Here is a 27,963-nt window from a genome sequence, read left to right as displayed (position 1 = left end):
TAAGAGCCAAGTAATGGGGACTCATGCCTATAATCCTACCTACCCTGGACACTGAGACTTAGAAGATCACAGTTTGAAGCCAGCACAGGCAGAAAAGTCTGAGGTACTTCATCTCCATGTGCTGGTGGTTCATGCCTGTAATCCTAGCTACTCAGAAGGCTAAGGTGTGAGGATCATGGTTCAAAGTCACCTACAGCAGGAAAGTCCATAAGACTTATCTCTAACTAACTACCAAAAAGTTGGAAGCAACACAGTGGTGCAAGTGGTAGAGCAAAAAACTCAGGGACAGCATCCAGGCCCTGAGTTCAAGCCCCAGCACTGGCACCAAAAAAGGTAGCAAAAAGATGGCCTGGAGGTTTGGTTCAAGTGATAAAGCATCAGCCATGAGCAAGCAAGATCACTCAACATGAGGCTCTTGAGTTCAACACTAGTACCTGCAAAATAGAAAATGTGTCTACTAAAGACTTTTCCAGGTTTTTTTTTTTGTAACCAATACAGTATAACAACAATAACATTACATGACATTTACATTGTTTTTGCTATAAAAAGTAATCTAGTCATGAGAGGATTTGTGTAGGCTATATTTCTGCACCATTTTGTAGGAGGGATGGGCATCTAAGGATTTTGGTATCCACGGGGGATTGGGGTTCTGAAGCCATTCTGGAGATACCAAGGGATAACCATATATTTCTGACATTCTATATCTTCAGTGATAGCAGTATTATAGGATCAGGTAGCTGCTTCAAAATACAAGTATTTAATAGGCTTTTCTAATGAGTGGATACATTATAAGTTGATATTTGTATTATTTTAGAATTATATACTTGAAATGTGCATGATTCTGTCTTAAGATCCAAATGGTTTCATAAACCTACCCAGTAGGCTTTTAGGTTGCCAGTCTTTAAAAAAGTAAATCATGAACTAGGAATGTGGCTTAGTGGTAGAATGCTTGCCTAACATGCATGAAGCCCTGGGTTCAATTCCTCAGTACCACATAAACAGAAAAAGCCAGAGTTGGCGCTGTGACTCAAGTGGTAGAGTGTGAGCCTTGAGCAAAAGAAGCTCAAGGATAGTACCCCAGCCCCTGAGCTCAAGCCCCAGGACTGGCAAAAACAAAAACACTAAATCATGTAACTCAAACATATTCTTGAATGTTTAGTCATCTCGGTTTCACATAGAAATGTAGTATGAAGTTCTCATTTTCTTAGAAAATTTTGAGCCTAGTATGATGAATGAAAAATTGAGCAATAATAAAACACTAAAATGGAAATGTGCTATGATTTTTGAAACTATATATTTCCTTAGCTGGAGTTATGAGTTATATACTGCCTCTATGGAAATTTTTCATATTTTCCATAGGAGCACAACATTTTAAATAGCATCGTTTTTCAGTGAATCTGATGGAATAAATCAATTGTAAAATGTTCACTTGTGGAACTGTAAAACAGACCTATATGGAGGTCTTATGTTTGTACCAGTTGGGTATACCTCACATTATTTTGATTTTAGGAAAACTAATCTTGATCTATGCTGTCAGCCAAGTAATAAAAAGACAACAGCATCATTTATTAGACTATAGTATGATCATGACTGAATAAATTTCTGTCTACATAAATTATAGTATGGTCTTGTCAGGGAATAAATAACAAAAAAACATCCAGCATATTTCTGAACATTTTTCACAGTGAGGACACATTGCTATTCTATTTATGAAAAATGTCATCTTATGATGAGATCATCTTGTAAAGTCAGATCCCTAGTTTTATACACCCTGTCATTTTTTATTTTTATTGTTATGATAAATGTTGTATACAGATGAGTTACACTTTCATAAATCAGGTAATGAGTACATTTCTTTTTTTGAGGGGGGGTCTGGTCATGGGGCCTGAACTCTGGGCCTGGGCACTGTCCCTCAGCTCTTCAGCTCAAGGGTAGCGCTCTACTGCTTGAGCCATAGCACCACTTCCGGCTTTTTTTTTTCTGCTTATATGGTGCAAAGGAATCGAACCCAGGGCCTCATGCGTGCAAGGCAAGCCCTCTACCACTGAGCTACCTTCCCAGCCCATGAGTACATTTCTTTATGGACAATATCACCCTTTCCTTCCCTCTCTCCCAGGTTTTCCCTCCTGTCCTGCCCATTTTCATTTTCAACATAATATCTAGTGAGTACCACTGCTTCATTTGTTCACCACTTGTCTCTCCATTTCTGTACTCCACATTCAGACATTCAGTTAGTTTTGCTAGATTGATTGGTGCATTTTGTTTTTAGACAATAAATGATAAATATAGGACAAAAAAGAAATCTTGAAAAACAGTAGTAATATTTTACAAAACTTTGTCATTTTCAGTGGCTTTGAAGCGTATGTTGAATTTTAATGTGCCTCATGTTAAGAACAGCACAGGAGAACCAGTTTGGAAGGTAAGAGCTTTATTTTCATGGGAAATAATTTCCTTTTTCTAGCTTCTGTACAGGGAATTTCTTATTAATACTGAATAACCCCTTATAAATATTTAATTCATTATTTATTTATTTATTTATTTTTGGGGTCCAGTCATGGGCCTGAACTCTGGGCCTGGGCGCTGTCCCTCAGCTCTTCAGCTCAAGGCTAGCGCTCTACCACTTGATCCATAGCACCACTTCCAGCTTTTTTTTTTCTGCTTATTTGGTGCTGAAGAATCGAACCCAGGGCCTCATGCATGCAAGGCAAGCACTCTACCACAGAGCCACCTTCCCAGCCCCCTTAATTCATATTATTCAAATATTTTTATTTAAAGTAACATCTTATTTTGAGTTATTTTGATAAACATTTTTAGGAAATACCATAGAAAATAGTGATAGTGAGCTCCAGCTTATCTTAAATTAAGAGACTTTTCTAGTCTCTTAAGTAAGTCTTAACCCAACTTGATGTTTCATTTCCTAGCTTTGCAAGTCCAGATTTTGGATCCTACAAGTTTTCTCATACTTACACAAATTGAGAGGAACTGATCCATCTTGATCCACAAACTGGAAAATAATCAGTAAACCATAATTATTGTTAACCAATTTTTGAGACAATAAATGATCAGTAAAACTGCTTGTTGGATCAGAAAGCAATCTTTCTCCTTGAAGAAATGATGAATAGCATATAAAATACCTGAAGTATATGCTTCTTTATGTTAAACTTTTTGTTGAAATAGTATCTTTTTCTTCAAAGAGACAATAATATTGTAGATTAGTTTACAATCTTTCTATTATCTTTTGAGAAGAATTATAAACAAGCCATCTTGGTGAGAATTCAGGCTGTGTTGAAGCTTTTATGAATTCTTACAACTGCTTTGGATCAATTCTCAAGGTAGTTAAAGTGATCTTTATTGAATTCATAGTTTAAACTACAGTATCCCCTAGGTCTTCCTGCCTTTGTGTGTGTTTGGGGGGTGGGATGGGTAACTTGCAAAACTGTACTTATTCATTGTATTTCTAAGGCCTAAATTGAGCTTTTGAGTTAAATAGCTTGAGAATTTCTTGGGTGCCCATTTGTGCCCAATATTTTCCCTACCTGTCACTTTTACAGTTTTACAAGATGAATGATAGAGCTACAGTGTCCATACCTGTTATCTGTTGGGGATGATAAAACCCCACTCTAGTGAATATCTGACACTGCACGTAGTACCAAACCCTGTACAATCAGCCCTCCATATCTGTGAATTCCCATGTATAGATTCATCAACCATAATTGTTTCTGTACAGAACATTTACAGGCATTGATTTCATGATTCCCTAAACAAAATAGTACAACTATTTGTATAGCAGTTAAAGTATATAGGAGGGTGGTATAGGTCATGTGGAAATACTATGCAGTTTTATTCAAGTAATTTGCATATTCAAGGAGTTTGAAATCTGTAGAGTGTCCTAGAACTAGTCACTCAAAGTTACTGTTTTTTTCACATATATGTATGCCTAAGATGTAGTTTAATTTGTAAATTAGGCATAGAAAGAGATGAATATTACTAATGAATAGAATAGTTTTATCAATATGATATAATTAAACTGCCAGCATCATTATTTTTGCATTTGGGAGGCATTATTAAGTAAAATTAGGGTTACTCAAAAACACTCACCATGACACTGTGACAACAGATCTGATAACCAAGGCAGACAGTTGTATATACAGAATGGATATAATAGACAACCAGACAGTTCATGTTCTGGGTAGTATGGGCCAGAACTGTGAGAAGGTTTTTGAGAAGATGAAATTGAGTATGTGAGATTTCATCATGCTACTTAGAGCAATACATAGCCTCAAACTTAAGGATTGTTTTCTAATATTTTTATATATATGTTATATATTTTTATATATAACATATTTTTATATTTTTTTAATATTTTTTAACCATGGGTAAATGAAACTGAACTGGGAGAGAGCAAGAGGAGAGGTAACATTGTCCAAAAAAGAATACTCATTTCCTGACTTATAAAACTGCTCTATATATCATCTTTACAATAACAGTAAAAAATTAAAATTAAAAATGAAAGTGAATCTGGAGGTATAGGGTGAAGACTACTATATATACACAGAGAGAAGCATTTTGAGAGAGATACAACATCTAATTCTTATAGCTACAAGGAAGATTTTTAGCTTCTCTAGAGGAAATTGTGGCATTAAGGAAAATGTATTTTTGTAATAGATTTCATCCTCATGAAATTTCTTTCTCCATAAAGCATTATTAGAGTAGTTGTGAAAAATTAGCAGTTGAAGATCTTTTATTTGCTTAATTCAAATGAATTTTGAGTTCAAAGCCCAGTTAAAGTTATTATTCCTGTCTCTACCAGTTGAGCCACAGCTCCACTTTAGGCTTTTTCAGTAGGTGGATATTAGATTCTCACAGACTTTCCTGCCTGAGCTGGCTTCATCCCAAGAGCCTCAGATCTCAGCTTCCTGAGTAAAGTATGAGCCACTGGTAGCCCAGTCTAAGGCTACCAATTTTTATATTGTTTCTGTTTTTAAAAAGGATATATGTGAACTAGAACAAAAAGAACAATAGGGGAGGTAGGAGTTTCCTGTATGTTCAACTCAGGACTCTGAGATCTGAGAATCCTGGTTCAGACACAGCCTGGGCAGGAAAATCCATGAGGCGTATCTCAAATTAACAACCCCCAAACCAGAAGTAGAGCTGTGGCTCAAAGTGGTTGCCTTGAGCACAAAAGCTCAGGGACAGTGCCTAAGCCCTGAGTTCAAGCCCCATGACTAACAAACAAAAAACCTTAAGATAAAGATTTCATAGTCTTTTTTTTTTTATTTAGAAAACTTGTTTTATAAGAAGTTCATATATGTGGTGGCCATGCTGGCTCCTGTAATCCCAACTACTCAAGAGGTAAAAAGACAGGAAGTATCAGAGTTTGAAGCCAGCCTAGGCAAAAAAAAAAAGTTAATGAAACCCCATCTCAGCCAAGAAACTGAGTATGGTGGCATGTATTTGTCATGCCAGCAACTCAGAAAGCATAAATAGGAGAATATCAGGTCAGGCCCAAGCAAAATCTGTCACATTCTTTCTCAAAAATAATAGCCAAAGTAAGAAGGGCTGCAGATACAGGTCCAGTGGTAGAGCATCTGCCTGTTAAGCATGAGAACTTCAGTTCTAACCTCAGTAATTCAAAGTAAAAAATACAAATTTATGTTGTTATTGACTTGTTTTAGTCTGACAAGTTACGATTTTACAAATATATTACTGAAATAACCAGGTACAGTGGTGACATAAATCTGTCTCCCCAGTTACTTAGAAGGCAGAGATCAGGAAAATCACAGTTCAAGGCTAGCCCAAGCAAAAAGTTAGTGAGATCCCCATCTGAACAAAGTAAGCCAGGTGTGTTGATACATGCCTATAATCCTAGCTGTCCCAGGCAAAATTGCAAGACCCCATCTGAAAAGTAAAGTACAAGGATGAGTGCATGGCTTAACTATTAGACCTTGCCCAGCAAGTGCTAGACCTTGTATTTGAGCCCCAGTATTACCAAAAAAACAATATATTACTACATGGATGGATATTTTGGTGAATACTAATGGAAAATATTGAATTGAATCAAGGATAAATATACTTCAACATTTTTAATATGGATTTGATCAGTTCTACACTAATGATGTTCAAAAAACTTTTTTTCCCCCTAAGGTACTCATTTATGACAGATTTGGCCAAGATATAATTTCTCCTCTGCTATCTGTGAAAGAACTGAGAGACATGGGAATCACTCTGCATCTGTGAGTTTAAAGAATTTCTATTAATAACATTTATTTTCAAAAACATTTTGAAAGAATTATTTTTACTACCCTGAATCAAATTGCTAAGGAACATTTGAAGGGAAATCTAGTCTTGGTTTACAGTATATGGTGTAAACAATTTTTCCCCTATATCTTCTTTTATTCAGTCCTGATTTCTGAGGTTAAAAATTAGTCCTTACACTGAGACTCTGTCTTAGATTATCTTTTTCACAAAGACTTAGTTGACCCTGTATGTAAGGTTAAAGATCTGATACTCTTACGCTGTCTTCCCTCTCTAAAAGTGTTTGTAATAGGTTCTACTTTTTTATAAATACTATTTATTTGTTTTGTGATGCTTAGGATTGAACACAGGGCCTCACACTAAGTAAGCACCTTACCACTTAGCTATTCCCTGAGCCCCAGCTGCATCAATTCTAAATACACTTTTCACTTTTTTTGTACTTCTATGATTAGGACCTCTATTATATTTGATTGCATGCTGTAGTGGACAGCATTCTTCTTAATAATACATAAAATATATACCCTAAAATTGGTAACTACCCTAGATTTGATGAAATATGCTGTTTAACAGGTTTTTCCTTTTTTTTTTTTATTTCTGGGCATTGTCCTTGAGCTTTTTCTGCTGAAGACTTGCACTCTACCACTTGAGCCATAGCTCTGCTTTCAGCTTTTTGGATAACTAATTGGAGCTGAGAGTTTCACAGGCTTTCCTGCCAGGGCTGGCAGGAAAATCTTCAAATCTCAGCCCACTGAGTAGCTAAGATTATAAGTGTGAGCCACCAGCATCTGGCTTGTAACCTGTTAATTCTTACAAACTAAACAGAAGTTTAGTTCAATATTCTGTCTTTGGAAATTAATAATCAATGTACATGGTTTACCTTTGGCACTTTTAAGTACTTAATTGTTTTACTAATGTACAGACAGATGTTTAGAAAGTTTAAGTGATTGTCCCACAAGTAGACAACTAGATAATACCTAAAATGTGCCAGACTGCTTGACCATTACTGTGCTATTCTACTGAGGCATAATGGCTCAGTAACTAATAGGAATGAAGCCAAATTCAGTACTTCCCTAAGAGTAACAGTATAGATGGCCATTTTGGAAGTACACGGAAGTTGTCACCAGAGCAGAGAAAGGTTGCACAGCTACAGTTGTGAATTCCTGTGATCCTTGCCTGGGCGCATATTCTCCCTGTTTGTAGAAAATAGTACATCAGTTGCTTTGGGTTCTTCAGGCTAGATTAGGCAGATTTTGTTTTGTTTTTTGTATGTTTTTTATTGTAAAAATGCTGTACACAGGTTACAGTTACTTGAACAAGGTAAGGAGTACATTTCCTATTGAGCATTGTTGCCTCCTCCTTTGTTTTTCTCCTACCATCTCTTCCCTCTCACCTCCACAGCTTCCCCCCAACACTCCCCCTCACCTCCGCCGAAGTTCTAAAGTTCATTTTCTTTTTAATAATTTTTTTTATTGTGAAAATACTGTACAGATGGGTTACAATTACATGGGTAAGATAATGAGCACATTTCTTATCAAGCATTGTAGCCTCCTCCTTTGTTTCCCCTTCCCATCCCTTCATATCCTCCCCCCCCCTCCCGTCCCCTCACCAAAGTTGTAAAGTTCGTTTTTCGACATAACAACTCATTGTTGCAATGGGTCCTCCTGTATCCCTGTTTTAACGATTTGTTTTTTCCCTTCCGCTCCACATATACCAACATCATATATAGTGAAAGCAGGGGTTATACCATGGGGAAGAGACATACAAAGCAACAAAGATATAATCTTATAAATATGTTAGAAACAATCGCATGAAAGATCTCTCTTTTTTTTTTTTTTTTTGGTCAGTCGTGGGGCTTGAGCTCTAGGCCTGGGAGCTGTCCCTGAGCAATTCAGCTCAAGGCTCATGCTCTTACCACTTGAGCTATAGCACCACTTCTAGTTTTCTGGTGTTGTTTTTTTTTTTATTGTGATTAAGTGATTACATAATTTCCAAATTTCACAGTATTGTGGGATAATGATGCTCATTTAAAGTCACAAACTCATTCTAACTTTCCTGGAGCAAATTGTCTATCACGGTCTATAACATATAATGATGTACACATATACACCATACATGTGATCAGCAGCATGGGGTTATTTAGTAGTGGTTAGACCAGATGAGTGGAAGTTCTTTGTTTCTTTTTTTTTTTTTTTTAATTTAATTTTATTTTATTTGTGAACATACTGTACAGAGGGGTTACAATTACATGGGCAGGATAATGCATACATTTCTTACCAAGCATTGCAGCCTCCTCCTTTGTTTACCCTTCACATCCCTTCCCAGCCTCCCTCCTCCCAATCCCAATCCTTCCCCCCCCCCCCCCCCCACCGACGTTGTAAAGCTCATTTTAGACATGACAACTTGTACTTCTCCTTGTTGCAACAGGCCCACCTGTATCCTTAATTGACTTGTTTTTCCCCATCCCTCCACAAGTTATACTGACATCAAATATAGTGAAAGCAGGGGTTATACTGTGGGGGAGGGACATACAAAGCAACAAAGAAGTAATCTTATAAATGCGTTAGAAACACATGCATGAAAGAAAAAAGACATTAAAATATATATCTAAGGGTTCATTTTCTTAACATCACATTATCTGACCTTTTCCACTTGACTCATACATATACTAGATATTACAAATAAGGGAAACCATGCGACCTATGTTTCTTTGGGCCTGGCTTACTTCACTTAATATAATTTTTTCCAAGTCTTTCCATTTCCTAACAAATGGGTCAATGTCATTCTTTCTGATGGAGGCATAGAATTCCATTGTGTATATATACCACATTTTCTTGATCCATTCATCTGCTGAGGGGCATCTGGGTTGGTTCCATATCTTAGCTATGGTAAATAAGGCTGCAATAAACATAGTTGTGCTGGTAGCTTTAGTGTGGTCTGGTTTGTAAACATTTGGGTAAATGCCCAAAAGTGGGATTGCTGGGTCATAGGGGAGCTCTGTGTGAAGTCTTTTGAGGAACCTCCATACTGCTTTCCAAAGTGGTTGAACAAGTTTACATTCCCACCAACAATGAAGTAAGGTTCCCTTCTGTCCACATCCCCTCCATCATCTGTTGTTGTTAGAGTTCTTGATTTTTGCCATTCTAACTGGAGTGAGGTGGTATCTCAATGTTGTTTTGATTTGCATTTCTTTTATGGCTAGGGATGTTGAGCATTTCTTCAAGTGTCTATTGGGCATCCTTCTTTCTTCTTCAGAGAAGTTTAGTTCTTTGTTGCTTAAGTCCTGTTAATTTTGTCGTATCACCTAACATTTTGGATTTAATATTCACTTATCAGGGAGACCATGTACTGTTTGTCTCTTTGCTCTTGGCTTACCTCGCTCAACATGATTTCTTCTAGCTCCATCCATTGTCCTGCAAATGCCATTATTTTGTCATTTCTAATGGCTGCATAATATTCCATTGTGTATAGATACCATAATTTTTGGATCCATTCATCTGTACTGGGGCATCTGGGTTTTTTCCATATCCTGGCTATTGTGAACAGTGCTGCAATAAACATGAAGGTGCATGTGTGCTTGTATATTGGTTCCTGTTGTTCAGGGTAGATGGCTAGAAGTGGTATGACTGGGTCATAAGGGAGGCCAATATTTAGCTTTCTGAGGACCCTCCAGACTGCTTTCTAAAGTGGTTGTATAAGTGTACATTCCCACCAGCAGTGTAACAGGGTTCCTCTTTCTCCGCATCCCCTCCAGCATTTGTCGTTGGCTGACTTGTGGATGTGGGACATTCTGACTGGGGTAAGGTGGTATTTCAGGGTTGTCTTTATTTGCATTTCCTTCACAACAAGGGATGGTAAACATTTCCTCCTGTGTTTCTTTGCCATTTTTATTTCTTCATCTGAGAAGTCTCTTTTTAGTTCCCTTGCCCATTTAGTAATTGGTTTGTTAGGTTTGGGAGGGATTAGTTTCTTGAGTTCCCTGTATATACAGGATGTTAACCCCTTGTCTGATATATTGCTGGTAAATACTTTTTCCCAATTAGTTGGCTGTTTTTCTAGCTTGGTTGCAATAACTTTAGCTGTGCAGAAGCTTTTTATTTTAAGGTAGTCTCATTTGTCGAGTCTCTCTCCAATTTGTTGTGACCCTGGGACTCTGTTCAGGAAGTTCCTTCCTGTGCCTATTAGTTCAAGTGTCTCTCCTACTCTGTCCTGCAGTAGTTTCAGAGATTCAGGTTTAATGTTAAGGTCTTCAATCCATTTTGAGTTGATGTTGGTGCATGGTGATAGGCTGGGGTCCACTTTTATTTTTCTGCATGTGGCTGCCCAGTTTTCCCAGCACCAGTGGTTGAAGAGGCTGTGTTTCTTCCATTGTATGTTTTTGGCTCCTTTGTCAAATATCAGCTGGCTGTAGGCCTGTGGATTTATTTCTGGATCTTCTATTCCATTGGTCTTTGGGTCTGTTTTTGTGCCAGTACCAGGCTGTCTTTGTTATTATAGCTCTATAGTACAGTTTGAAGTTCGGCATGGATATCCCTCCCATGTTGTCTTTATTCCCTAGAATTGTTTTGGCTATTCTAGGTCTTTTGTTGTTCCATATGAATTTTTGGACTGTTTTCTGTATTTCAGTGATGTACGTCATTGGGATTTTAATAGGCATTGCATTGAATTTGTATATTAATTTTGGCAGTATTACTAAAGTTCATTTTCAACATAGTGTTTTGTACATCTCATTGTTACAATGGGTCAACCTGTATCCTTATTTAAGAATTTTGTTTTTTCCCTTCCCCTCCTCAAATTAGAGAAGTGTGTGTACAAGATGCAGGGCACTGACATCAAATACAGTGAAAATAGGGGTTATACCATGGGGGAGGAACATACAAAGCAACAAAAAAATCACATGGTACATTATAATTATGTTAGAAATAATAGAATGAAAAAAAAAAGACATTTGTGTCCCTAACTTGGGGTTCATTTCGCTTAACATCATCCTATATGATCATATGTATATGGCTTTTGGCCTTTTCTGCTTGTCCTACACATGTACTAATTATTTTCTTTGGGCCTGGCTTACTTCACTTAATATAATTTTTTCCAAGTCTTTCCATTTCATAACAAATGGAGCAGTCATTCTTTCTGATGGAGGCATAGAATTCCATTGTGTATATATACCACATTTTCTTGATCCACTCATCTACTGAGGGACATTATTTCTTAGCTATGGTAAATAATGCTGCAATAAACATAGTTGTGCTGGTAGCCTTAGTGTGTTCTTGTTTGTGATCATTTGGGTAAATGCCCAAAAGTGGGATTGCTGGGTTATAGGGAGCTCTATGTGGAGTCTTTTGAGGAACCTCCATACTACTTTCCAAAGTGGTTGAACAAGTTTACACTCCCACCAACAATGCAGTAGGGTTCCCTCCTGTCCACATCCCCTCCAGCATCTGTTGTTATTAGAGTTCTTGATTATAGCCATTCTAACTGGGGTGAGGTGGAATCTCAATGTTGTTTTGATTTGCATTTCTTTTATGGCTAGGGAGGTTGAGCATTTCTTCATATGTCTATTGGCCATTCTTATTTCCTCTTCAGAGAAGTTTCTCTTGAAGTCTGTAACCCACTGATTAGTGGGGCAGTCATTTCTTTGAGGATTTATTTTTGGGGGATTTAATTTTTTGAGTCCTAAGTATATTTTAGATATGAGACCTTTGTTCGTTGTATGGCTGGTGAAGATCTTTCTATTGCTCTTCCTAGCTATGTCGTTTGCCATGCAGAAGCTCTGCAGCTTCATGTAGTCAGTTTAGGCAGATATATTGGGAACAGTAACCACAGGTTTCCAGAATATGAAATGGTAATTGTAGTCCTTTTGGCATTTGGACAGCCAGCACAAAAAAGGATCAAATACAGCAGCCATATCATTATGCTTCTCATTGTTAGTAGACAGAAGAAAATTATGAAATGTAAATCTGCCAGCAGTATGTGCCTCTTTTCTTGATTAAAGAAAGACTAGAAAAGAGGATGTTCTAGAAATAGAATATTTATCTTATTTACTGATACAAACTTATTAAAATCTTACCAGAAAGAATAAAGAGATACTATGATTTAGTATTATCTCATATATGGTGTGTGAGAATTGTATCTATCTCTTAAGAAGCAACAAATAAGAATTAGATTGTGGATGGAAAGTTCAGTGTAAAGTATGCTTAGCATGCACATAGCCCTGCACCATATATAGAAAACAAACATCAAAAAAATGGGTTAAGTCTTTAAGTTTTAAGGAAATTGGTTTGGAAAACATACTTAGGCTGAGAGTATGGCTCAAGTATAGAGTCACTGCCTAGCAAACGTTGAGACCTGAGATCCTAGTATCACCATCGTCTCATAAAAAAAGAAGAAAAATAATGCTTCATTTCATATGTGGTTAAATTTTCTATCGCTTCAAAAGACTCCTCCAGCTTACCCTTTTCCCTTTTAGGAAAGCTTCACATTCTTCCACTTCTCCACTCAATATTTTTTTTTTAAAAGGAGGGGGGAATACAGGGATTTTTTTTTTCTCTGTTGGTCATGGGGCTTGAACTATAGACCTGGGCGCTGTCCCTCAGCTCTTCAGCTAAAGGCTAGCAATCTACCACTTGAGCCAAAGTACCACTTCCAGTTTTCTGGTGGTTAATTGGAGATGAGTCTCATGGACTTTCCTTCCCAGGCTGGCTTTGAACTGCAATCCTCAGATCTCAGCCTCCTGAGTAGATAGAATTACAGACATGAACCACCACTGCCCAGCAAAGGGATTTTTTTTTTTATGTACTTTAGTTTTCATTGAAGAGAGTAGTGGTAGGAGAATTTATCCTAGGAATTAATCAAAATAAGTAACTGAAACAGAACAAATAAAAATAAAGAGGAATTAGGATCTAACCAATAAATACTCTGTACCTACAGAGTTAAACAGTATTTAAAAAAAAAAAAACTGGGTTAACTAATAGATTAAAAGCAATAAGCAAGAGACCCTGTATAGAAAACAAATTAAAAGCAAAAGAACTGAGGTTATGGCTTTGTAAGCTCAATCCCCAGTACTATCAAAACAAACAAAAAGAGTAGCAAGAGCTGTTAGAGCAGTGGTCACTGTCCTTGAGCTGATGAATTAACTGTAGAGAAACTTTTTAAGCTATCATTAATTAACTAAAGAAAAAGTAAGTTTTATGTTCTTTATGTTTCCTAGGCTTTTGCACTCTGATCGAGATCCTATTCCAGATGTTCCTGCAGTGTACTTCGTGATGCCAACTGAAGAAAACATTGATAGAATGTGTCAGGTAAAACAGATTCTTACTTTACCTGACTCTTGAAATTATCTGACTATTTTAATATTGAGACAAACTTGTCAAAATATCTATTTGCATACTGAGACAAAGTTAAAAAAATGTCCATTGTAGAGGATCTGAAATTCCTTTACACAGCTTCCCACTTTTTCAGACTATTTTTGAATTTTAAATACATCAAAAGTTTTGTTTTTGTTTTTTCTAGAGAAGTATGTGCTCCCAGCCCTTTTTGTTTTTTCAGTCCTTGTACATAACCAATCTCCCTGTCTTTGTGGAATCACAGCCCTGCTCAGCTGCCTTTCTCATATAGGAGTATATATAACTATGGATTTAGTCATATATATATATACATATATATATTCATATATATATATATATATATATTTAGTCATATATATAGTTGATGACAGATTTGAGGACAGTTTTCTAGATATCGAGGCCTGTCATTTAATAAATGACAAAATTTTATTTTTTTAATTGAATATTTAAATTTCACTACTTTTGAGTGAGAAGAAATACTTTGAGAATTAGTAACTCATTATAACACATCTATGTACGGTAAAGAGGTATTTGTTTTTATTATCATTACTAAAGCACTAGAAATAGTGTCTGCCTATACTAATGAGCCCTTAATTATGTTAGATTATTAGTAATTCTTCTGGCTCTTTCTTATTTTTCTTTCCATTAAGGTAGGGTCCAACTATACCCCAAGATGCCCACAAATCTCACAGTCCTTCTCCCTCAGCCTTCTCAGTCTTGGCATACTAGACATGTGCTACCACATACAGGCTACTTCAAAGCAGTTTTGTGCTCTGTGGTATCTAGTAGTAGCATTTTGTTGAATATGTAAGTTCATAATAAGATACATTTCAGTAACCAGATTGCTAGTGCATAAGTATATTTTCTTAGGAGACTTTTTTTAAATTGTCAGTTATATAGCCTGCCTTTTGATTTTTTTCTTTTTTTTTTTTTTTTTTTGTCGGTCATGGGTCTTGAATTCTGGGCTTGGGCGCTGTCCCTGCGCTCTTCAGCTCAAGTTGAGCACTCTACCACTTGAGCCACAGCGCCACTTCCCGTTTTCTAGTGGTTATTATAACCACTAGAAAAGAGTCTCACGCTGCCCACGCTGGCTTTGAACTGTGATTCTCAGATCTCAGCCTCCTGAGTAGCTAGGATTACAGGCATGAGCCACCAGCACCTGGTCTGCATTTTGAATTTGAATCTCACATATATACAAAGCCTTACAATTAGTAGTAAATAATTTTTATTTACAGTCATTCTTTATACTGTCCTATAAGAATGAAGTATTCATTGTGCTTTTAGGACCTTCGAAATCAGCTCTACGAATCATATTATCTAAATTTTATTTCTGCTATTTCAAGAAGTAAACTGGAAGATATTGCAAATGCAGCATTAGCAGCTAGTGCAGTAACACAAGTAGCCAAGGTAAGTCATGTAGATGATGGAAGATATTTTGTTAAAGTCAGTTTTTGTTTTAGGCTGTGATATAATCTTTGTGGCTCAATTCAGAAATAGTTTGATAATTTTATTCTTATAAATTGTACTTAAAGTATTGACCATGGTTTTATCTGTAATGACTATAAGCTACATATAATTTCCAACTCTGTTCCTTAGAGAGTACAAAGAGGTTTTGCTGTGTACTATACAATGATCTAACAATCCTGTATCATAGTAACATTTTAATCGGTTTGAATTTCAGCTAAATATCAGTTTATAAAACCTACTCCTGGTAGCCTTTAGTTTTCTGTGCTTTTTGAATTTTGTGAATACATAAATGAAAATTCTAGAGGACTACAGAAGACCTGAAAGACAGAATCTGTTTACGTTGTTTTTATTCTTACAATCTACTGCTACTTCTGACTGGTTTTTGAAGTTTCTTTCATATTTTTCCCGTTTACATATATTTCATATAAAATGAAAATAAATTTGCATTTTGTTTAATTATATTTATTTCAAGTAGATTTTAACTCTTTCCCTTTATTTGCACTTCCAAAGAATTGATAGAACAGGGGGTTGGGAAGTTGGCTCAAGTGGTAGAGTGCTTGCCTTGCATGCCTGAGGCCCTGGGTTCGATTCCTCAGCACCACATAAGCAAAAAGAAAAAGGCCGGAAGTGACGCTGTGGCTCAAGTGGTAGAGTGCTAGCCTTGAGCTGAAGAGCTGAGGGACAGAGCCTAGGCCCAGAGTTCAGGCCCCACGACCGGACCCAAAAAAAAAAGAATCGATAGAACGTTCCCCCACTAAGTTTATTAAAAGAACTATTGTATAAAAACAATACCATGACTTTCTTAAAGACATTACAGTGAATATATATTTACTTGAATTTTGTTTTCTGAAAATGTTATTCTCCTACTTAATAGTTACCACTCAAAAGCTCATTTTTTATATTTTAGTTTTGTTTGTTTTCTAATATTCTTAATTCTTCATAGTTACCCAGTTAGACAAACTAATTAATACAGCTTTTACTTATTGAATCTACTTGTAATTTTTCCAATTTTGGCCATTAGTAGATTATATCAAACTAAAATTTTAGTAAATTTTTAATTTTAACTATTGTGAAAATTTGTATTCTTTCTAGGTTTTTGATCAGTATCTCAATTTTATTACTTTGGAAGATGACATGTTTGTACTATGTAATCAAAATAAGGAGCTCATTTCATATCGTGGTATGTAAAAATACAAATTCTGCATTTCATTGTTAACATAAATGTATGGTATACTATAAGTAAAATATAATGAGTATGTCTAGTATACGCAAAACCAGATTTGTTTGGAACAGTAGATCTTAAAAGAGTTCTACAGCATGTAGGGAAATAATTCCAAGACTAAATTCTGTCATACATAAACTTGTTTTCTTAACTCTGTGTCAGTTTTCTGATCTCTTATGTAGCCACATAGCAACATTCATAGATTTTTGTTTTGTTTTGTTTTTGGTGCCCATCTCGGGGCTTGAACTCAGGACCTAAGTGTTGTCTCTGAGTTATTTTTTGCCCACGGCTAGCACTCTACCACTTGAGCCAAAGCACCACTTTTGACTTTTTCTAAGTAGTTTATTAAGGTAAGAGTCTCATGGACTTTCCTGCTTAGGCTGGCTTTGAACTGCATTCCTCAGATCTCAGCCTCCTGAGTAGCTAGGATTACTTACATGAGCTGCTGGTAACCACCATCATAGATTTTTCTCACATGGGTTTAGACCATAGTCAGAAAAGTAATAATTTTTTTAATCAAAACTTTTGCATGCTAACTCCATATCTCATTTGAGGTAAAGAACCTCTCAGTCATTCTCACATCATTGATAGTTGTGTTCAAATCATTGTATGATATATTGAGTGTTTTCCTGCTCAAGTCTTTCTCCCACAAAGCAGGTAAGCATAAAGATAAATCTCCCAAGCCAAAATGTGCACATAATATACTTAATATACATAAGAAAATGAAAACTTCAGATTTGTTGAAAGGTGGCATATCTTCAGTGGATGTTGGGTGGTACTTGGTGAAAAATTAATCAAGCATTCACAGTATTTAAGATAAAAGATAATGAAATAAAATGTAATTTTTATTGAGCGATATTCATATGTACTACAGTAATTTTTATGACAGTAATCTGGTTTACTCCATGCAGTTTCAAGTTAATGCTCAGACCTACTAAACATGATTTAGGTAAATCTGAGTCATTTTAAAATACTATATATATCCTGAGCGTTTGTGATATTTCCATAGTTCTTCCTCAGTTTTGATCCCCTGAGAACCCTATATCCACTAATTCCAAAGGTTTATTGTCTTTTAATGCAGGATAAAGTTGATTGTGTTGTATTTTGTCATGAGACAAGAATAAGATACTCTACCATCCTTATTAAACACTGGCCTGTTTAAACCGTAAGCTTTCTGAGAAAATACAACATAACACTTTTGGTTTCATTAAAATCTATAGCATATTTTCTTGTTGAAATTAAAATCCCTAAAAGAGTTTAAATATTTCCTAAAATATTGTTAAGAGATTTTGGATGGTAGTAGTATTCACAGAGAATGGTTTACAATTAAATCAAGTTTTACATTAGCAGCTTTAAGTTACATGTATAAAACCTAGTTTTCCTTGAGGCTTTAGGGTAAACTTTTAAGTGCTATAGTTATAAACCTGCTAAAAATAAAAACAAAACAATTTTTCTTTAAAACTTAGTTGGTTAAAATTCCTGTAAACATTTTATATCACATTTATAAGTTCACTGTATTAAAGTTTTTTAAATATTTCACAAAATAGACAAGTTTAAAAACCTATCAAAACTTGCCCAATATTTTAATGATTTTTTTAAAAAATAACTTATGAATCTAAAGTTCAACAAACATTCAAATACTTACAAATTTAATTATATTTTAGTTTATCTGTCAACTTTAGGAAGATCACAAGTCTGAAATTTTTAATTTTAAAGTGCAATCAAATGTCTAATTGTCCAGGTCTTCATGAGACTAGTAATACTCACTCTGCATTCAGTGTTTTAAATACATTACAATATACAATTGTTACTCCTCAGAATAACTTAATGAAATAGCTACTATTATTATATAATTTCCATTTCCCAGAGGAGGAAAAGGCAGAGCTGTTAAATAAGCACCTTTACTGTTCAATCAGGATGTGACAGGGACACTTTAGGTTTACTGAAGGCAGGTAGTTTCTATCCAAAGACTGTGCTCTTTCCCACTATGTAATTTTATGGCAAATTCTCATAAGCATTTTAAGTGCTTAACCAAAACCTTCAATAAATATTTCTAAACATATAACACCATTGATTTGTTTGTATCTCATCTTTTTCTAAACTTCTTTTACCCAGTAAAGGAAACAGATATCTTAGTGAAACTGAGACTATTATCTCAGAGCCTTGTGTTTTCCTAAATTTGATTGACATTGCTGATGGACAGTTTGCCACTGTTATCATAGGCATGGGGTTTGGGGTGGAGGACTGAAGGGCTATATACTATCTGCTTTCCCTATGCTAACTGATTGATAGAATATAATGGAATTCATATTCTCTGAAATCGTAGATGCCACTTGTTTGATCTGATTTAGGTAGATGTTGGTCTGTAACACTTTAGTCTTAGCATATTTTCTTCATCTGGATTCTGTATTGCCTGATCAAATTCTTGGTTATCCTCTGGGTGAATTACACACTTTTAAGATTCTTTGACTTATCCAATTGGATTCTGCTTTCCTCTTAGCTAATCACAAATTATATCAAATTTTTGTTTGTTTTCAACATTCAAGGTATTAGGAAATGAAATATTGTAGTGTTTCATTGTTGTCTACTTTATCAGATATGGGCCTAGATATCTTGAGAGACAAAGGTAAATAATCAAGGTCTTTTTTTTTTTTACTGTAAAGGTGATGTACAGAGGGGTTACAGTTACATGAGTAAGGAAATGAGTACAATTCTTGTTGAACATTGTTACCCTCTCCTTCATTTTCTCCTGCTTTCCCTCCCCTGATCCTTCCCACCCTCCACCCCCAAGTTGTAAAGTTCATTTCCAACATAGTGTCTTATGAGTATCACAAGGTCTTTGACTGTTAAGGACAATCTTAACAGCAGTATTTCTTTTAATGTAGCTCCAAGGAATGTGGTACTTGAACCCCCTAGAGGTGCTTGACAGAATGAATATTTCTTAGTTACCAATAGTAAAAAGCTAAGAATCCTTTATCTCTTAAAAGCGTTCAGAGAAACTTTAGTTCCACCATGTTCCCAAGGTAATTCTTTTATCTACAAAAGTTTATGATCTATGTAAGCCAGAAAAAGTATTCAAATAACAGAATACAAAGGAATTGATAGGTGATGTTTGTTTTATTGTCTTTCTGGACAGAAGTTGGTTAATGGGAATAATAGTTTCCTGAGGCCATCCAAAGTTTATGAATACAATAGTTTCTTGAGGCCATCTAGTGTTTATGAATAAAATTATAGAATTTAGTATTTATTCTCCTATTTGCTTTGACAGAAAGTTCCTGATTTGTTTGGTAGAGTTATTATTATTATTATTGCTATTTTGATACTGAGGTAGTGTTTTGTATATATGCATGGCTTTTTTTATATTGATGGTGAAAAGGTAGTAAATATATACTTGTTCACTTTTTAAATGTTGTAAGAAAAGCCAGTGGCTCATGCCTGTAAGCCTAACTGCTCAGGAGGCTGAGATCTGAGATCATGGTTCAAAGCCAGGCCAGGCAAGAAAGTCTACCAGTTAAGCAGACTCTTACCTCCAGTTAAGCACCAAAGATGCCATAAGTGGAACTGTGGTTCAACTAAGGGTAGAGCGCTAGCCTTGAGCACAAAAGCTTAGGGACAGCACCTAGGCCCTGAGTTCAAGTCCCAAGATCTGCACAAAGAAAAAGTTTATAGCAAAAATGTTCACTGGAATATTTATAAGTGTTATCAAACTGGTTTTATGTTACAAACTAGTTTAACAAATTATAAGTTTAAAGATAAATTTTAGTCACTGTATTTCTTCTTATGTCACTTTAGCCATAAATAGGCCAGATATTACAGACACAGAAATGGAAACAGTTATGGACACTATTGTTGACAGCCTCTTCTGCTTTTTTGTTACATTGGGTAAGTTCTCAAATTTCTCTGGCTATTTTTTCAACTAAATGAGTCACTTAGTAACTCTCTTTAATCTGTCAGACTTTAATGTGATCCTTTTCATGTATTGGAATCTCTGCTCTCCACAGTTGGAATAAAGTATACATTCTAGATTATATAAAAATATAAATGTTCGAATAACTTAATGGGTTATTCCTCTTGAATAAGCAATCAGTAGGTTTTTGTTTTTTGTTGTTTTTTTTTTGGGTCCGGTCATGGGGCCTGAACTCAGGGCCTGGGCGCTGTCCCTCAGCTCTTCAGCTCAAGTCTAGCATTCTACCACTTGAGCCACCGTGTCATTTCTGGCTTTTTTTTTTTTTCTGCTTATGTGGTGCTGAGGAATCGAACCCAGGGCCTCATGCATGCAAGGCAAGCTCTCTACCACTAAGCCACCTTCCCAGCCCCAGTAGGTTTTTTGTTTGGAGGAATTTTTTTGTCAGTTTTGGGGCTGAACTCAGGTACTGAAGGTTGTCCCTGAGCTTTTGTGCTCAAGGCGAATAAACAACCACTTAAGCCACAGCTCCATTTCTAGTTTTCTGTTGGACTTTGCTGCCTCTAGGCTGGCTTTGAACTGTGAACTCCCAGTAGTGGGTTTTGAGTTAAGGTTTTGTTGAGTACTAAATGTTCTGGCTAGTTATAAGTTTCTAATATATTGCTTCAATAATTTTATGACAGCTTCATCTTATGTGAATCCTAGTTTTCTTTAAATATTTCATAATAAAACTTCTCAAGTAATCAGGCACCAGTGGTTCATGCCTGTAATACTAGCAATTCATGAGACAGATCTGAGGATTGTTGTTCATAGCCAGCATAGGCAGAAAAACCCTAAAGATTCTTTATCTCCACTTAACCATCAAAAATCTGAAAACAGAGCTGTGGCTTAAGTGGTAGAGCTTCAGCCTTGACCAAAAAAAACTAAGGGATAACACCTGATCCCTGAGTTCAAACCAGAGTACTGGCACCAAAAAAAAAAAAAAAAAAATTTAAATAGAGATGTGCCTGATAACTGTAAGACAAGCAAAACACTGAACTTACATAATATATTAAACTACCCTAAAAATTTAAATGTTCTCTTAGATCATCTAAAATTACCAAAATTGCAACTATTCTAATAGATTTATTAAGAGCTTTGATTAAGCAGGGCACTAGTGGTTCATGCCCATATTCCAAGCTACTTAAGGAGTCAGAGGTCTGGACAATTGAAGTTCAAATCTAATTTGGGCAAGAAAAGTTTGTGAGACTCCATCACCAAAACTAAATATTAAAAACCTGGGCTAAAGGCTTGGCTCAAGTGTTAGCATGAGGCCCTGAGTTTAAATAATCATTACAGTAGATTGATAAACTCTTTTACAAATGAGAAAATTGAAGAACAGATATGCATCATATAGTACTTAGACAAATATTTAAAAATTTGTATGTAAATTCTAGGGTTCCTTCCTTTCCTGGATTTTTTTTCCCCCTTTACTATCCAATTGTGAATTCAGATCTTTGAGTTTTTACCTCAGTATATCTCTTGTTCTCTGTGTATTACTTGTCCTATGTGTCCTGTAAAGTGGAAATTACCCTTAGGAGAGAAGCTTATCGTACATGTATCTCATTTTTTAAAATTCCCTTCTTCCAAGTGTTTTACCTCCATCCAGTTTCTGCATCTGTACTCTCAGTAGCTTCCAATGAGTTTGGTTTTTCTGCTTGCTAATATTTGTCTTGCTGGGGTTTGAACCTAACACCTCACACATTAGGCAGTGCTCTATCACTGAGATACATCTTTAGTCCTGTTGTCATTAATTATCTATTTTGCCATTTTATATAATCTCCAACATTTTGCCTGTTCCTAGGGTGATTGAGAACATGATTGTTTTTTGCTGATAACTGCTTTCAAATAAGGGTAGATTGGAAAAGACATGAAGAGACCATAGAAGTGTTAAAAACACTTTCAGAGTGATCTCTCCCCCGGCACCCCCTCAAAAAAAAGGCAATTACTGCCATTTTCAGATGTTCACAGTACATTACTAAATAAGCAGTTTTCAAAACAGTACAGGTAATATCCTATTTTTCATCTTTATACAAACATACTTACACATATACCCATACACTTATTCTTACACTACTGGATTAGATAGAAAACCTGAAGGAATTTGTTTCCTAATTCCTAACAGGGATTTCTTTGAGGTAGGAGGGCATAAGAAAGCATAGTTTTTTTTAAAAAAAATTGCTAGTATTTCACATTTTTACTTTTTTATTTATCAAAATAAGCTTTCCTGTAGAATAGAACTGCAACCGTTTCAGCAGTTGAAAATTACAATTTTCTCAGTTTGTGTCAGGAGGTTTTCAGTGCAATTAGGCTCTATTACTTTAGAATTTTAGCTTTTGGTAACATATACTCCAGTGATAAAAGAAAGGAGTTACTGGGCTGGGAAGGTGGCTCAGTGGGAGAGCACTTGCCTGAGACCCTGGGTTCGATTCCTCAGCACCACATAAAAAAAAGCCGGAAGTGGCACTGTGGCTCAAGGGGTAGAGCGTTAGCCTTGAGCTGAAGAGCTGAGGGACAGCGCCCAAGCCCAGAGTTCAGGCCCCACAACCGGACCCAAAAAAAAAAAAAAAAAAGAAAGGAGTTACGATGTACAGTGAGTTGATTTGATAGTGAATTGGAACATTTCAAATTACAAGAATACTTCCTATTATTGTCTATAAGATTACAGTCCTTTATTGCTGATTTGTAAAATAAGAAATGCCAGTCCCCAAATTTGTTAAGCTCTTTGTTTTAAGATAAATTAAAATGAATTCTTAAGGGTAAATACTAAACTTAGTATTTGAAACTGCCTACAAATAAAGTCAAAATGCCGATTTAAGAAGTCTGCTTTAAAAACTTGGACACATTGATCAATTAGCTCCATATAAAAATAGTTCTTGCTAGGCACTGGTGTCTCATGCCTATAATCCTAGCTACTCAAGAGACTAAAGTCTAAACATCTTGATTTGAAGCTACCCTGGGCAGAAAAATCCATGAGATCCAGTTAACCACCCAAAAAAAATCCAGAATGGAGCTGTGGTTCAAGTGGTATAGTGACAGTATTGAGTGAAAAAGCTAAGACAGTGCTCAAACCCTGTGTCTTAAATCCTAGGAGTAGTGCGCTCACGCGTGCACACCATCTAATTTGAAAGAACTCTGGGTTTCTGTTTTACTCTGGTACCTGTTTCATGATAGGATATTCCAAGATAGTATACAATCTTACTGGTTTTGACTGGATAGTCATATAAACTTTTTAAAGAGTTGAATGATAGCTTTAAGCCTTATTTGCAGGATTTGAATTTATATTGTTTAATTCCACATATAAAAACATATAAAACATATAAAAAATAGTTTGTTTTGTGTATTGAGGGTTGTAAAGAAAGAGCATTTAGGGGCAGGGGGTTTAGCCCAGCGGAAGGGCACCCGCCCGGCGTGTGCAAGGCCCTGGGTTCGGTCCTCAGCCCTGGGGAAAAAAAAAGGAACATTTAATATATTTTAAACATACATACATGTTTAATAATTTTTCTTCAGTGACTTTAGGACAAATTAAAACTCCTAAACTGATGCCACAAGAAACAAAATCAGGGGCTGGGAAGGTGGTTCAGTGGTAGAGCGCTTGCCTTGCATGCCTGAGGCCCTGGGTTCGATTTCAGCACCACATAAGCAAAAAGAAAAAAGCCGGAAGTGGCGCTGTGGCTCAAGTGGTAGAGTGCTAGCCTTGAACTGAAGAGCTGAGGGACAGCACCCAGGCCCAGAGTTCAGGCCCCACGACAGGACCCCAAAAAAAAAGAAAAGGAAAAAAAGAAACAAAATCATTGCCCATGTAATTGTAACCCCTCTGTACGGTATTTTCACAATAAAAAAAAAAAGAAATAAAATCATATAAGTAAAATATCTTCTGATTTCTGCTTTCTTTATTAAATACAAGAACCTGTTTTTACTCCAGATTTTAAATTATTTATGTTTGTAGCCCAAATTGTATAGATCTATTATAACTTAAGTTTTCATTTTAATTAACAGCTAAGATAATTGCTAACATTTAAAACAGGTGCTGTTCCTATCATTCGATGTTCAAGAGGAACAGCTGCTGAAATGGTGGCAGTGGTGAGTTTATGCAATTATCACTTGACTATAAGAACTGTATGAGTTGTTTTCTCATATGTACCTCAAGATAATATTATCTAATTGCTATGAGATGTATTTTGAGTACCAGTGGCAAATACTTTATTACATTGGGATTTCACTAAAGATTAAAAAGTAATCACTGTTGGTTGGGTGCCAGTGGCTCATGATTGTAGTCTTAGCTACTCAAAAGGCTGAGATGTAAGGATCCAAGTTCAGAATTAGTCTGGATAGAAATTCTGAGAGACTCCATCTCCAATTAAACAGAAAAAAAAAAGAAGACTGGAGGTTTGGCTCAAGTGGTAGAGTACCATCCATAAGTAAGCCAAGCAAGGCACAAAGCCCAAAGTTCAAGCCCTGGTATTGACAAAACAAAAAAACAGTGATCACTGTTAGTTGGAGTAAAATTACTTAACTCTAATTCACCCCTATTTTGTTTGTACATTTATGTTCCCTCAAAATTGTTTTTATCAAGCATATAACTACTTTTAAAATAACTGCATTTTAAAAGTATCCAATATGTTATAGTTAAATACTCAGTAAATATTCTAAAAGGAACTAAATTTGGTAATGAAATTAAATTTCTTTTAAATATCTAAATTAAAAAATCATGAGAATAACTAAAAAAGAAAGTAGGTAAATGGTATAGAAAACCGAAAAATTCACGGACACTTTTGGGTTTGGTAGCCTCAGTAAAAAGTCCTTAAGAGTGAAAACAGGCTTGAAGCACAGAAAAAATGACGGTGGATGCCTGGTGCCAGTGGCTCACGCCTGTAATCCTAGCTACTCAGGAGACTGAGATCTGAGGATCGCAGTTCAAAGCCAGTCCAGGCAGGAAAGTCCGTGAAACTCTTATCTTCAATAATCCACCAGAAAACTGGAAGTGGCACAGTAGCTCAAGTGGTAGAGCGCTAGCCTTGAGCTGAAGAGCTGAGGAACAGCGTTCAGGTCCAGAGTTCAAGCACCACGACCGACCCCCCCCCCCCCCAAAAAAAAAAAAAAGTCAGTCATCTCTTTCAAGTGCAAGTTGTAGTACTGAAATAGTGAAAAAGTTAAAATATTTTGTTTTTAGAATCACTGACTTGTTAAGAAATTTTTAGTCTATAGATTATGAAACTAAGAGCACAACGCATTTAACTATGTGACATACGAAAGTGTTAAGAGTTCATCTAAAATTTGATTTTTCAGAAACTAGATAAGAAACTTCGTGAAAATCTAAGAGATGCAAGAAACAGTCTTTTTACAGGTGACACACTTGGAGCGGGCCAATTCAGGTATTCTGTTAATGTACTTAAACAGCATTTGAAAATAAAAATGTAGAGTTTTCATTGTTTTTCTTGGGTGCTAGACTATCCTTATTCTAAGAATTTCTTTTTCATAACTTAATCAGAATTTTGATCCAAATTGTCCCTGAAATACAAACGGAGGATTATTTGGTTTATCTTGGTAAAAATTTCTGTAAGATCTTAGCATCTATAGGATAAATTTTTCTGTTTATATAGCTTTGAAGGTCAAAAGCCATTTCAGTTATCATTAAACCTCTTCTTAACACAAAAACGGGAAAAATTTGCATACTTGGATTTGGTTCTGACTTTATTTCTTTTTTTGGGGGGTGGGGAGGGTCTGGTCATGGGGCCTGAACTCTGGGCCTGGGCACTGTCCCTCAGCTCTTCAGCTCAAGGCTAGCGCTCTACCACTTGAGCCACAGTGCTACTTCCGGTTTTTTTCTTTTTGCTTATGTGGTGCTGAGGAATTGAACCCAGGGCCTCATGCATGCAAAGCAAGCGCTCTACCACTGAGCCACCTTCCCAGCCCCTCTGACTTTATTTCTAAATATCCATTTTCACAATGAAATAGTAAATCATTAAACTTGCAAATCATTGAGGTGATTGCTATTATTTCTAACATGACTAGGTAATTCCAGAGTTTTTCACTACTCAATTTTTATTAAATGAAGTGCTAAAAACACCACAGTATTTTTTATTTATATTTATAATTTATAATTAGTATATTTATAATTTTTTCTTTTCCTTTTTTTGGTCGGTCATGGGGGTCTGGGTACTCTCCCTCAGCTCTTCAGCTCAAGGCGAGCGCTCTACCACTTGAGCCACAGTGCTACTTCTGGTTTTCTGGTGGTTTATTGGAGATAAAGAGTCTCACGGACTTTCCTGCCCGGGCTGGCTTTGAACCACGATCCTCAGATCTCAGCTTCCTGAATAGCTAGGATTACAGGCGTGAGCCACCAGTGCCCAGCTATTATTTATAATTTTTATTATTAATCATAATGAAGAATGTTGACAAGAAATACATTAAAACCAACTCAAATATATAAGAATTGTTTAAAGAAGAGAAAATTTTGGAAATTTCTTAGTTGAACTAATAAAGCTATGGGAGCAAAATGTTATCCAGAGAAATAGCTTTCCTCTACCAAAAATTTCTTTAACTGTCCATATACATTATTTCAAGCCAGTTTTGATGAATCACATACTTACATATTAATTTGTAATTCACATTAACATTGGTTGGCCACCTTAATTCTCACATTATTGTAAGCTGTTCTCTGATTTCTTTGTTGGTGTTAAGTATGCAATATGTAGAGCAGTAAGTAGAGCAGAGCAACATATCAAATTCTCACCTAACTTTCTAAAATTAATCGAACATTGTCATGCCTTAATAACTTCCTAATTAAAATGTTACAATATGGGCTTTAGAAGTTAAAAACTTACTTGAATAATTTTAAACACTTATCACAATTGTCTCAATTTCTTGGATGCATTTTTAAATTATTTTAATCAACTTATTGGACTCTTGTTAAATTTACTTAATTCCAGCCATAGGCTACTGATTCTCAACAAGGACAATTTTTGTTCATGAACATTTGGTAAAGTTTAAAGACTTGTTTGGCTGTCAAAACTGAGTATGCTACTCGAATCTAGTCTACTTAAGAACATCCTGCAGTGCTAAACCTACTGCAGTACACCAGAGGAACCCATCTAATAAGGAATTATCCAGCCTCTAATGTTAGTCATGCCAAGGTTTATAAAAACCTTTCTGGAGATATACTTTCTACATACTCTTGAGTACTAAATGATAGTAGGCAGTGATATTTCCCTGGCTTCTTATCCGAAAGTCAATAAAATTAGAAAAGTTTACAGACCTGTGCCCATAAGTGCAGGAGGGATGATATGAACTTGCTTAAAGTACATTGTCCAGGTCTTTGGAATTATCACAAAGAAACCCTCTTTTACTATTAATGTATAATTCATTTAAAAGGGTTAGTTATCTTGCAAAGTAGAATATATATAGCTAGTATAATCAAGTAGTAATGATTTTTGAAAGCCAAAAAATACTCCTGATAACAATAATATTTCTACAGAAAAATCTTTGAAACCTCTAATGACTTTTGTGCCCTCAGTTTGCTTTCCCATCTAAATTGTACTATGGACTTAAACAGTTCACAAGTGTCATATTCCCTTGTCTATTAAGTGAATAGTGATATAACTAGGTTCCCTATGACATAATGTGTTTATTTTGTACATTATAATGGGGTAGGATTTTTGAGATTCTTCTCTAAAGTAGACATTTTGGATTTGTGTCTTTAGGAAAAATGTCATAATATGGAATTTATAAAA

At 35.8% G+C, this 27,963-nt stretch overlaps 1 protein-coding gene across 4 annotated transcripts in view; it reads left to right on the top strand.

The window, feature by feature from the left end:
* Scfd1 (sec1 family domain containing 1) overlaps positions 1-27,963 on the top strand; it is a 97,852-nt gene that overhangs the window by 3,099 nt on the left and 66,790 nt on the right. For 2 of the 4 annotated variants that reach the window (XR_006147123.1, XM_042677391.1), the window contains exons 2-9: positions 2,349-2,419; positions 6,124-6,233; positions 13,463-13,553; positions 14,883-15,005; positions 16,158-16,245; positions 20,080-20,169; positions 24,258-24,313; positions 25,520-25,605. Coding sequence is in view for 3 of the 4 variants with exons in the window: in XM_042677391.1 (XP_042533325.1) it covers positions 2,349-2,419; positions 6,124-6,233; positions 13,463-13,553; positions 14,883-15,005; positions 16,158-16,245; positions 20,080-20,169; positions 24,258-24,313; positions 25,520-25,605 (715 nt within the window). In the remaining variant the exon portion in view is untranslated. The remainder of the gene's footprint in view (positions 1-2,348; positions 2,420-6,123; positions 6,234-13,462; positions 13,554-14,882; positions 15,006-16,157; positions 16,246-20,079; positions 20,170-24,257; positions 24,314-25,519; positions 25,606-27,963) is intronic. The other 2 variants (XM_042677392.1, XM_042677393.1) reach the window with 2 other exon arrangements.

The sequence above is a fragment of the Dipodomys spectabilis genome, unplaced genomic scaffold, assembly GCF_019054845.1.
Source record: "Dipodomys spectabilis isolate Male_0828 unplaced genomic scaffold, ASM1905484v1 ptg000038l, whole genome shotgun sequence".
NCBI lineage: Eukaryota > Metazoa > Chordata > Mammalia > Rodentia > Heteromyidae > Dipodomys > Dipodomys spectabilis.
Note: the sequence above shows the minus strand (reverse complement) of the source record. Positions and strands in the feature narration are given on the sequence as shown.